Genomic DNA, 12,962 nt, shown 5'->3' with positions numbered 1-12,962 from the left:
CGCGCGAAACGCCAGATCCATAGGTCTATTTATAGCAGCAGACCTGCAGCCTTGGAAAACGCTGGATTCAAACATTTAATTAGTGTACTTGAACCACACTACAGTATGCCCAGCAACTGTAAATGTTGGGATATAGTTTGTTCAGGCTGTATTTGTTCCATGACTTTGGATACAATATATTTTTTGTTGTTGTTGCACATTGCACATTATTTTAAGAGGAACGCACAGCACACTGTTGTAACCAAAAACAGTCAATAGATGGCAGGCACCCACTGTGACTTTTTGTTTTTGTTTTTGTTTTGTTTTTTTATTTTTTATTTTACACTTCAGTAAGAACAAGACGGTTAACTTTATATTGTAAATAAATTCTTTGAATTTGATCATTCCTGCCTAATGTCAATTATCATATATTACATAAATTTACACAAAAATAATATGGAAATTGCATCACCTATATGTAGCCGATCTTTTGAAATAAGATTTACTGTACAATGAATAGAACCAATGATCATAGACTAGCCTTAGCCTACAGAAGCATATGCCTCTGTGTTATAAAGTGGGGGAGCGAAAAAAAAAAAAAAAAAAAATCGAAAAAAAAATCGAATCGTGACCCCAAAATCGAAATTTAAATCGAATCGTGGAGTTGGCGAATCGTGACACCCCTAGTCAGTACCCTTTAAATCCTCAATTCCCTTATATAGCTTAGAGATGAGTTGTTTCCCTAACCTAGACTCATATGCTAAAGTGAATATCTTAATAAGATCCAAACCTCTTCCCTCCAGGATCACCCCCCTTATTTGTTTTATATAATGCCATAATTGCAAATATCTGTATTGATCCACATTTAGATAAATCATACTGGTTTTTCAACTCTTCAAAGCTTTTAATGTCCTGCTTCTTTAAGAGCTCCCAAACTATTTTAGGTCCCCTTATCCAATTTTTAAAACCACTGTCGGCTTTGTTTGGAACAAATTCCGAATCATATCCAATCCATCTCAATAGTCTACTCTGGGTTCCCAACTGACCCTTGGCTAGCAATCCAAACCATATCTTAAGTGACACTTCCAACCATGGGTTTGCACCCTCTTTAATATGTTTTCTCAAATCCTTATCCCCAATTATAGCTTGAATTGGGACACCCTCTGATGTACTAGCCTCAATATCTTTCCATCGAGCCGAGTAAGAAGGGTTGTACACATTCAACAACGTCTTTAGTTGTGCCGCCTGATAGTAGCTCTCCAAACAAGGGAGTGCAACCCCACCTTTCTTTTTAGGTAATTGTAATGTTCTATACCTGATCCTCAGCTTCTGCCCCTGCCAAATAAACCTCGAAATCATTTTATCCCATTTACTAAATTCCTCTCTTGTTACTTCCACCGGCAGGCTCTGAAACAGGTATAAAAGCCTTGGCAGCACATTGATTTTAATTACCTCTACTCTTTGTATTAAACTCATATAAGGTATCAGATTCCATCTACAAAGATCATGTCTAATTTTTCTAATCAACGGATCAAAATTAGTGGATTTCAGCCGTTCTAGCTTCCATGGCAGACTAACCCCCAAATATTTTATTTCTTCAGATTTCCAATTTATCTTATATTTATCCCTAATCTCCTGAGTAGGTCTGTAGTTGAAAGTGATAACCTGGGTTTTTTGTATATTAAATTTATAACATGAGAGATGCCCATATTCTTCCAGTGTTGTCATGAGCACCGGGAAAGATGTTTCTGGGTTGGTCAAGTAAAGCAGTACATCATCCGCGAATAGAGCTATTTTTTGTTCTCCTCCCCCCACATCCACCCCAGTTATCATTTCCTTTTGTTTTATCCAATTACTTAAAGGCTCTAGAAAAATGGCAAAGAGAAGGGGACTCGCCGCACATCCTTGTCGGCAGCCTCGTTGCAATATGATAGAATTTGATAGACTACCGTTAATCTTAATTCTGGCTGTTGGGGTATTATACAAGGCTTGTATAACCTTAATGAAGACCCCGTGGAACCGAAACCGTTCGAGCACTTTATAGAGGAAATCCCATTGGACAGAATCAAAAGCCTTTTCCGCATTTAAACCTACCACTACCGCCTCATTTTGATCTTTTATAATATGATGTAATAAGTGGAGGGTATGTCTAATATTATCCTGTGTCTGTCTTTGTTTTATAAAACCCGTCTGGTCTAAATGTATTATGTCAGGTAAATTTTTTTCTAGTTGTCTAGCTATAATGGATGTGAACAATCTATAATCTAGATTAAGAACACTAATGAGCCTATAATTTGAGCATTCCTGACCATCTTTTCCCTCCTTCGGGATCACTGAAATAACAGCTTCTCTCCATGAATAAGGGACTTCTCCCCCCTTCATCACCCAGTTGAACGCTTTATGTAGAAGTGGCATCAGTGTACCCTTTAATGATTTATACCACTCCGCATTATACCCATCTGATCCAGGAGATTTATTGGTTCAAGATTTGAAATTGCTTTGTTTATTTCCTCCACCGTAATTTCGGCTATTAGTGCCTCATTCTGTTCTCTCGTCACTTGGGGTAATTTCAAGTCCTTTAAAAAATGTTCCATCTGAATTGGATTACATGCTCTTGGTTGAGCATATAAATTTGTGTAATAACTTTCAAAACATTTCTGTATTTCCTCAGTTTTATTCACTGTCAACCTCGTGTGTGGGTCCCTTATTTTATAAATGGTATTTTTTGCCTCCTGTTTTTTTAATTTATATGCCAACAATTTTGTTGACTTACCCCCCCACCTCATAATAACTTTGCTTTATAAACAGCAGCTTTTTCGGAATCTCCTGTGCATGAATGTCATTTATCTCTGCTTTCTTCTTTTTGATTTCTTGAATTACGTTCTTCCCCAAACTGTCTTTATGCTCTCTTTCCAGTCGTTTCAAGTCTGATTTTAGTGTATCAAGTTTCAACTGCCTTAATTTTTTCAGATGTACTGATTTAGCTATTAACTTTCCTCTCATCACTGCCTTAATTGCATCCCAGAGCACTGCCGGGGAAACCTCCCCATTATCATTTTCCTCAATATATTTTTCAAATTCTTTCACAATTTCTTCCTTTTCTTGTCCTTTTAAAACATTTGAATTTAATCTCCAAATTGTTGTCTTTTTTTGCTCACCAACGGAATGTTAAATAAAGTGGACTGTGGTCTGATAAATCCATCACTCCTATATCACATTTTTCCACTCTATTCATATCCTTGGCATACATCATAAAGTAATCAATTCTTGAGTATATGTTATGTGGAAATGAGTAGTGAGTATAATCTCTCATGGAGTGATTTAGCTCCCTCCATACATCTACCATGCCCAGTTCAGATAGCAGATCCTTTATTTTTTTACTATTTGCACTATTTTGTACTCCTCCTCCTGAGGAGTCCAGCTGCTGGTTTAGACGCTGGTTCCAATCACCTCCAGCAATCAAAATACCCTCTGCATGTCATGTCATCAAATCAAACAGCTGTCTGTAAAAATTCCACTGTGAGCCTGGAGGCACATATATATTAAGAAAGGTCATCAGTTCCCCCTCAAGTTTCCCCTTAACCAAAATGTATCGTCCTTCCTTATCCCCCACAATCAATTCCTTTTCAAATGAAAGCTTCCCTGAAAATAAAATAGCCACCCCTCTCCGGTGCCCTGATTTATATGAGGATGAAAATGTTTGGTTGTAACCATTTCTCTTAAGCTTAGCATGTTCCTTCTCTGTTAGGTGGGTCTCCTGCAAAAATATCACCCCCGCCCCTTCATTTTTCATTTTGCTGTATCTTACTTCTTTTTGTTGGATTGAGTACACCATTTACATTATATGAGACTACTCTAATATAGTTTTTGGATGTCATAATTCTACATTTCAAATAAAGTTTGATTCATTCTCCCTTCTTCCATACCCCCCACCCCCCCTTTGCTACAGAAAATGTGGTAAACAAACCAAAACATAGAACAAGTAAATAACAAAGAGTTTACTAAACAAACTTCCTTAAGTGAGGTCTGAATGTTGACCTTCTCTGAGCTCTTGTTTCCAGTCTGCTCTGAGGGATGTCCTCTGCTCCTGGGATGCAGAGGGCCCCCTACTCTCTATAACTGACTCGGTCATAGGTGCACGTCAGCTATAGTTTATACTACTCCGACGTCATTCTCTCATGAGGATTGTCATTTAACCTTAAGCAGTCATATACAACATTTTTACCCGAACAAAATATAAACACGTTTCTCACCTCGGTTGTTCCAACAGGTCTAACTCCGGTTAAAAGAAATTGTTCCAACCTTATTTTTAAGTGTCCCGATGTCTTCTGAAAGCTTGCAGTTTCTGTCTATATCCCATTGGTGGCTCCTTTGCGCCGCTTGAGTTCGCCGTGCGGGTCTTCGTCCACGCCAATCGTTTAATTCGCTCAGCCCAATTTTCCGGGGTTTCACGGTCTCCACCTCGAAGCCTCGGGCCGCCAGGTCAGTTGTTGCCTCTTCTGCTGTGTTGTAAACGCGCGTTTCTCCTTCATAAAACACGCGGAGTCTTGCCGGAAAAGGGGTCTGGAAGCGGATATTTTTCCCTCGTAGAACTCTCCGCCTCTGCGTATTCTTTGCGTCTTTTCAAAATCTCCGGTGCGTAATCATGGTCCAGAAATACTTTCCTTCCCTCATATTTGAAGCTTCTTTTCTTCCAAGCGATTTTGCTAAGTTCTTCTTTACTCCGGTAACTTTGTAGTTTCATCACGATGGATCTCAGCGGGGAATCTTTGGGTGGCTGCGAAACAAGTGCCCGATGTGCTCTTTCAATCTTCATTTCAAACAAAGAGGGAAGGTCCAATTCTTCCCGGAGGAGTTTTTCGACGAAGACGATAATTGATTGAGCGCTCCCATCAGCTCCCTCTTTCACTCCGTGAATTCGGACGTTTTCCCTCCTTTCGCGACCCTCCAACTCAACCATTCTCGTCTCCATCCGCCTCTGTAGCTCCACGAGCTCCATTGTAGCTTCCTCCAAGTTGTGTGTATGTTCCTCTGCTTCCACAACTCGCTTTTCCACGTCGTCGATCTATCATTTGTCTTCTTAATTTCATCCTTAAAGTCATGCAAGGTCTCAGAGTTTTCCCGTCGGAACTCTCGTATCTCTCTCAGAATTGTTTCCATGCTTGCCATGTTCTCCACCAGTTGTGACTCTTCTGTTTCGTTGGTCGGGCGCGTAGTGCGTTTGGCTTCCACTCCCGCACCCGAAGTTCCGGCTAGCTCCGTATTTCCTCTTGCCAATTAGGGCTGCACGATATATCGAAAAAATATCGCCATCGCGATGATGGCACACGCGATAGGCCCATCGCAAAGACGTGCGATAAGTTAATAAATTAATACTTTGTTCTTGGTAGTGTATTCTTAATGCTTGGTTGCACGTTAGCGTCTGAGTTAACCCAATCAGACGCGACCTTAAATACGTAGCGTCACTCACCTCCCTAGATACTGCTCTCCTATTGGCTAGAGCGGCCCACGGCGACCAGTGAGCAACTCCGCAGCCGTGGATAGAGGAAGCTGCAAAGGCTGACGCGGGAGAGGGAGAAATGAACGAGAACGACAAAAATGAACTACGTGTGCCTAAAAAAATAGCACGTCTACAATATGGGACTACTTCGGCTTCAGAAGAGATGACTTGTCACAGACGCAAGTACTGTGCAAGTCATGTCGAAGAATAGTGGCCACGTCAAGAGGAAACACAACCAATCTACACAGCCACACGCAGTACAACCACAAGAAGCTATACGAGTCTTTCAAATCGAAGACCCCCAAAACTACTGACGCGAAGGCAAGTTGTAAAATAGCAAACCCACAGACAACCATTAATGACAGTTTTACGAGCATCACACCTTACGAGAAAACCTCCAATCGCTACAAAGCCCTTACCGCAGCTGTTACACGTTTTGTGGCCAAATGCATGATACCGATTAGCACTGTGGATGAAGAAGCTTTTTTTTGATCAAATGAAGGACGTAGACCGGAGATACGTGGTGCCATCGCGAACCTACTTCTCACAAGTGGCCATTCCACAGATGTACGACGCATGTGTAACGACTGTCAAGGCTCAGCTGCATCATATGGAATTTTTCGCTACCACCACGTACCTAAGGTCCAGTCGCACAACGGAACCATTTATGAGCACTTTGTTTTCAAGAATTATTATACATCATTTCATTTAAACACAGGATTTTATTTTTATTTAATTTAAATATAGAGAACACCACTCATTCTTGGGCACTTTATTTTCTAATATTTTATTTTAAATAATACAGTAAACCATAAATGTTTAAGCTCCTGTTTTGAGATGTTTACAATTTTTGAACAAACATTGAAAATATGTAAAACTGAGTTCAGTTTGAGCAATGTGTGACTGTGAATTTATATTTTTAATTCACAGAATACCTGTTACATTTTAAAGCTCTGCATGGTTATCACCCATGGCTATGCTTGAATAAAATAACTGATTAGGAGTAATATATATATTTTTGTGTGTGTTTTTTTCCTCTCAAGTTTATGGTAGCAATTGTTTAAAAAGTTAAATGTTTGCAACCTTGTGAATTTAGTATCAATTACAACTGTGTAGATTAGATCATTAAAAGCTTATTATTCAGTACTAGATAAGGAAAATGTAATTTTAGAGATGTGTTAAATATCGCAATAATATCGATATCGCGATAATCAACACCCATATCGCATATCGCATGTTTTTTCAATATCGTGCAGCCCTATTGCCAATGCAACTGCTTTGCCTGTTAGCTTTGTCGGCTCTCCTGTTAGATTAGCACGCTCGTTCCTTTCCTCGAGGGCTAAATCCACGCTTTTATTTGACGTTCGACTTCTTCCTCTGTTCTTTGACATTGCCGTTACTATGACACTTCTGTATCTTCCTTCAGTTTCTCAAATTGATAGATATGCGGGCTTTCTTTGTCTCGATGTCGGAGAGCTCACTTCTTACGCTGCCGCCATGTTGGAATCCAGCCGGAAGTCCACCTCTCTCTCTTTTATGCTCATGACGTGCAGTAGCCGATCCGAATCACTTCAGCATGTAAAACTAAAATACAAACCCGAAATGAATAATTCTCAAAACAAATAGTAATTGCAAGTTTAATAAAAAATACACATAAACAATGTGTTACAGTCCTTTCCTCCGTGACCGGGCGGGTGTCACATGACTACTAATGCGCAAAAAGTATTTCCATTACACTTTTGCAAAATACTTCTTTTTAGATCCGTCTCAAAAACCACCTCATGAGAGCGCAAAAACTTTTTTGCGATATTTGAGAGTTTTTTCGCAAATCCAGTGTTTCCATTACCAGCTTAATTTTGCGAAACATGCCTTTCGCGCAAAACTGAGGGTAATGGAAACGCACCTAATAATAAGCACTGCTGCTAACTCGGTACAGTTCAAAAGCAAGTAAACAGACTTACCAGCACTTTCTTGATCATCATTCTGTCACGGCTGGCCGTGTTGTTGCGCTCGGGGTGAAAATAGCGAGGATGCTGTGTGTGACGTTGGCCGGACTCGAAGCCGATTGGCTACCGTGAGGCGAAACGCGAAAAAAGTTGAATTTTTTTAACTTCGACGAATATGCGAATGTGCGGATTTTCGTTGCGAATGTGCGGATTTTCGCTGCTGCGCACCGCGTCCCAGCGCGCGAAACGCGTCATCCGCGCCACCCCACGCACTTTTGTTCCGTTGTGCGCGAACTCCATTGACTACAATGCAAACGCGCCGCCGAATCGCCATCCCTCGCTTTTGGTGAGAACGCAGCATTACTCCAACTACCCCCCCCCCAACATACACTTCCTGTTTTTTTTTTTCTTCTACAACGGGATCCTTGCGTGATCGTGGCTGTCTTTTATATTTGTTGCCACCCGCTGGCCATTGTTAACGTCGCAGTCAAGCCTGATCCTTCACTCCAAAACTGCGTCAGACCCTCCTGTACACTGTTGCATAAAAAAAAAGCCTTATGACGTATATATACGTCATGTGTATGCAGCGACAATGACGAATATATGAATGAATATGTGTCATATGTAATGAGAGAGTTAATAGTCTTAAAAAAAAAGTAAAGAAAAAAAAAGAGAGAGTTAATAGTCTATCCATGTCTTAGTGGTTGTGTTGTCCCAATGCTGATACCACAAAGCAGCAACTAATCTTAAAAACAGTCTTGACTTCTTTGTGAGTGTTTGCATTTGGTGTTGTAAAATTAGATATTATAAGGAATCTCTTTATTCTTGTTTTTTTTTTTTTTTTTTTTTTTTTTTAAATCTCTTTATTCTAATCCCACAGGTCTCCAATCTCCATCATAGAAGGCCTGAGCAGCCATGGAACACCAGGCTGTGGATGATGACATCTGCATCCTCAAACATGAGACAGCCTTCACTGCTGTGGGAGAGAGCCCAGTATCAGTGTGTGCTGGAGATGAATCAGTTGCTTCTCATTTCGCCCTCGTCACAGCCTATGAAGACATCAAAAAGCGACTGAGAGAGACAGAGCGAGATAATAATTTCCTTAGAAAACGAGTGAAGCAGCTGGAGGACAAGGTATGGATGTCACTATAAATGCAATCTTAATGTTAGGCTACCAAAGATGTGGATAATTTCCGATAAATTTCTAGAAAGTATTAGGAATGGCCACTTGTAAAGGAAATTAATGAGAATTATTTTAGGAAATTATTTGCAAAATCAAAACCCTGCAAAACGTGGTTATAAAATAATATATTCTATTTGTCCCTCAGATGTATTTGCATTACTTATAGGTTTTACGCTGATCTGTTGGGCTAGATAGCATTTTGTGCAAAATCGGTGATAGGATGTAATAGTGCTGGGTAGGGATGGGTAACTTTCACATTTGAACCGATATACGGTACCTAGGAACCAATACCGGTACTCAACATTACCAATTTTCGGTACTTTTGTGCTCTTTTTTTTTTTTTTTTTTTTTTTTTTTTTTTCTCATTTCTTTATTAATTTGGATGTAATAAATGTTCATCATTGTTTATTTAACAGTTAGATTTTTTTCTAATCATTTTAACAATTACTTTTCAATATATAAACCTTGACAAATAACAAAAATGTAACATTTTAAAACAAATGAGCCAGAAATATACAGTAAAAACTAAATGTATAACATTTTACAATTACGTAATTACGTAATTAAGTATAACTACAGATAAGTAATAGGGATGTAACGATAATGGCAATATCGTGATATTGTGATATTAAAACTGCCACAATATCGGTGTCGTCATGTTCACAATATTTAAATGCAACAACACATCTGTTAAAAAAAAAGTCAGGTTGATTCCCATTTGTGCAGTTCTAGCACCCTCTGGTGGCTAGTTTTTTTTTTTAGTGCAATTTAATTTTCATTAGGGATGTTTTGGCCCTTCTATGTTTAAAATCTACACTAATTGTCAGGTGAAAGGGAACGTAATATGCCTGTGAAGCAAGTCAACGTGGAGGAACTCAATGTGTGTGTGCATTAACATAACAATAATAATAAAACATAACATTGATGTTATGTACAAAAACAAGCACAAGCTTGTGCTTGTTTTTAGAATGAGCTATTTTTTTTTTTTTACAATATTGTAACCTTTTTTAAATATCGCCAACCTCCCCACAATATTGTGGTAATTATCGTATTGTGCGCTTCATATCGTGATAATATCGTATCATGATGTTTGGATATTGTTACATCCCTAATAAGTAACACAGATAAATTAGTATTAGAAAAAAGGTGTGACGCAAAGTTCTGTGCAATGAACAACACAAGGTTAGTTAAACAGTAAATATATAAATTAAGAATTGGTGTTATGTTTGTTTTTTGTGCAATTGTTTTTACCAGAACATAAAGCCTGCCACACACTGTGCAATGTGTTTGAAGTTCCAACCCACTTTGCACTCAATATGACCGTTGGAAGTGCACATGACTTGAACAAAGAGAATAATTGGGTTTAGGGGTGTGAATTGCTTAGTACCTGACGATTCGATCCGTATCACGATTCATAGGTCACAATTCAATTCGATACCGATTAATCCCGTTATGAATTAATTTACAAGTTGTTACGATTTCTTTTACTCAATTTAGAAAATACCATTCAGTAAACTTGTACATGTACACTGTAAGATTTGTATGAAAAATTATTATTTATTGATCTCAAACTTCAATGTTATAACTGTGAGCCACTCTATTTAACAAACAGGTTGTAACCTTTTCATGTTAGAACAGCATTGAAATTAAATATTAAGGCTAAGTGTTCCATTAATATAACATTCTTCCATGCTTAAGGTGTGAAAGGTAGATGTTTTGTTGAATATTTTTTCATCAAAAATGGATGTTAAAAAATCGATTCTGCTGCCTATTGAATCAATTCGAGAATTGCGTGCAGTAGTATCGCGATATATTGCTGAATCGATTTTTTTTTAACACCCCTAATTGGGTTCAAATGAATCATTTGAATGCACCCGACATAGTCTGTAATGCTTGCTACATTTTGGCCACAAGGTTTCGCCATTGTAAATATGGTCAAGAGTAGTACATCCAAATTACAATGTCTATATATCTTACCAATGGTGAAGCCGTGTACCTTCTGTCATGAATGATTCTATTCGGTGGCTGACACCTCCCTCTCGTGCGCTGATTCCGGCAAACGCAGACATTTCCAGCTTCTGCCCGATGCGGAGGCTTTCCTCCTTTATAAACCGTATGTGCGGCGCAAAAGTCTCGCTCGTTTCCAAAGCCGGAAATGTAGGCGTCCCTTCACCGGCTGCGGCTCGGCGTGAACACTGCGCTGTGATCCGAGGCAGAGCCGGTCGGTCTGTCACATCCAAGCTGTTATCTGGGCCGCTGCACCCGCTCGCGGCCAGTCACACTCCAGACCGTCTAGGCTGCCGCGAGTGGGTGTCGTCAATATGATGGGTGCGTAATCTGCATATGTTTTTGATTTGAAGTGCACCATGGAAACTTGTCACCTCTCATACTGCCGCACAGTCACAACTTCAAACGACGTGCTTCAGAACCGAAACATGTCACCGTTTAATTTTACGTGAATCGGTGCTCGGAAGTACCGACCCAAACCGGTCCATACCACAAAAGTACCGCCTTCGGTACCAATCCCTAGTGCTGGGCAATATGGGAAAAAAACTTCTATCACAATAAAGGGTATTTTATTCCACAAAAACGGTATACCATGATATATTTTCAGTTTTTCTATTAAAAAAATATATATATACAGTACACTATGACTGTTTACCTTTTTTTATTATATTTTGAAGTCTAGGAGTGTGAATTGCCTAGTGCCTGATGATTTGATTTGTATCACGATTCATAGGTCACGATTCGATGCCAATTAATCCCAATACGAATTTGTAAGTCGATTGTTGCAATTTTTTACTCAAATTTAGAAAATATTATTCAGTAAACTTGTACATGTACATTGTAAATTTGTATGAAAAAGTATTATTTATTTATTTATCTAAAACTTCAGTCTTATAACTGTGTATTTAATAAACAGGTTGTAATTAGGGATGCTCCTATCAGGGTTTTATGCTGCCGATACCGATACCGATCATCAATGAGTAAGATCGGCCGATACCGATCATATTGATCATTGATATTTTTTTTTTCATTGATATTTTTTATTTATGGTGAGTGCCATTGGCTATATTAAATGAAGAAAAAAAAAACACCACCATATAATCACCTTAATTTTAGACTAAAACATTTTCAAGAGAATGAATACAAAACCATTTCTGGCACAATGCATCAACTATTCAGTAAAAAAACAAAATAAATAACAGAAAAACTTAAAATTAAAAAAAGCTTTAAGCTTTAACAGATTGAAATAATCATCGGTCTCAACAGGGCTTACATCCGAGCTCCATACCTCTACATACATACTTACATTTTAAGGCGGTTAAAACTCCATCAATTCATTAAATTTAAAAGTTTTTAGTTAAATAAATAATGGATTACTGTGGTCTCTGTATCCACTTCCAGACGCGACACGAATAGCGCGTTTCTGTAAAAGAAAAATGGGTTCAGTTTAGGTTTTCAATGCAAGTATGGAACAATCAATGAATTAGAAAACAAAAACAAAGCATAATAATTCTTTAACCCTGTGTAAAACGGTTACGGTTTAGGATGCCTTAGAATTGACATGTCTATATGCGTTTTCCATGTTAAACGTTCAGCAATAATAATACCTAATATCTTTATTTCATTATCCATTTCTATAATCTATACCTTGCACAGTCAGTTTTGCTTCATCATCTATATTTTTACAAATGAAAATCATAAATCTGGTTTTACTAATATTTGTAGACAGTCTGTCGATTGTTGGCATTGAACCACATCATAATATTCTTAAACTCTTTCTCTAGTACTTGTCATACGTTAAAAGAACTGGCCCGAGAATTGATCCCTGGGGCACCCCCACAAGTCACATAACTGTGTTTTGATTGTCCATTATTGAATTCAACATATTGTTTTCTATTTTGTTAGTAACTGGTAACCCATTAATGTGCACCACCTCTTATACTATATTTAAACAGTTTATGCAATAATATTTCATGATCTAAAATATCAAATGCTTTTTGTAAATCCTCAACGACACTAACTAAAACATGTTTTTTATCCATGTGGAAATTTCTTAGGCTAACTCTATTAATGCCATCGTAGTTGAGTGATTGAAACCCGCATTAGCTTTTACTTAAAATGTTATGCCTATTTTTGAATTCATTTAATCTTGTCAGATTCAATTTTTCCAAAATTTAGAAAGCTGTTAATTAAAAAAAAATAAAAAAAAAATAAAATCCATATTATTTTTGAAGAGTGAACTTTTGCAATTTTCATTTGTTCTGGGAAAACAGGGCCGGGCGAACGTGTCAGCTGCGTGACGTCACTCCCGCGGAAATTTGAAAGCGCGCACTGATTTTTTTTTCTT

General features: G+C 38.2%; 1 protein-coding gene across 4 annotated transcripts in view; it reads left to right on the top strand.

Annotated features, from left to right (window-relative positions):
* azi2 (5-azacytidine induced 2) overlaps positions 1 to 12,962 on the top strand; it is a 201,108-nt gene that overhangs the window by 33,406 nt on the left and 154,740 nt on the right. For all 4 annotated transcript variants that reach the window (XR_013284277.1, XR_013284276.1, XR_013284278.1 and 1 more), the window contains exon 2: positions 8,306 to 8,559. Coding sequence is in view for 1 of the 4 variants with exons in the window: in XM_077526702.1 (XP_077382828.1) it covers positions 8,341 to 8,559 (219 nt within the window). In the remaining 3 variants the exon portion in view is untranslated. The remainder of the gene's footprint in view (positions 1 to 8,305; positions 8,560 to 12,962) is intronic.

The sequence above is a fragment of the Festucalex cinctus genome, chromosome 7 (genome assembly GCF_051991245.1).
Source record: "Festucalex cinctus isolate MCC-2025b chromosome 7, RoL_Fcin_1.0, whole genome shotgun sequence".
NCBI classification, from domain to species: Eukaryota; Metazoa; Chordata; class Actinopteri; order Syngnathiformes; family Syngnathidae; genus Festucalex; species Festucalex cinctus.
This window is presented reverse-complemented; position numbering and strand designations above follow the sequence as displayed.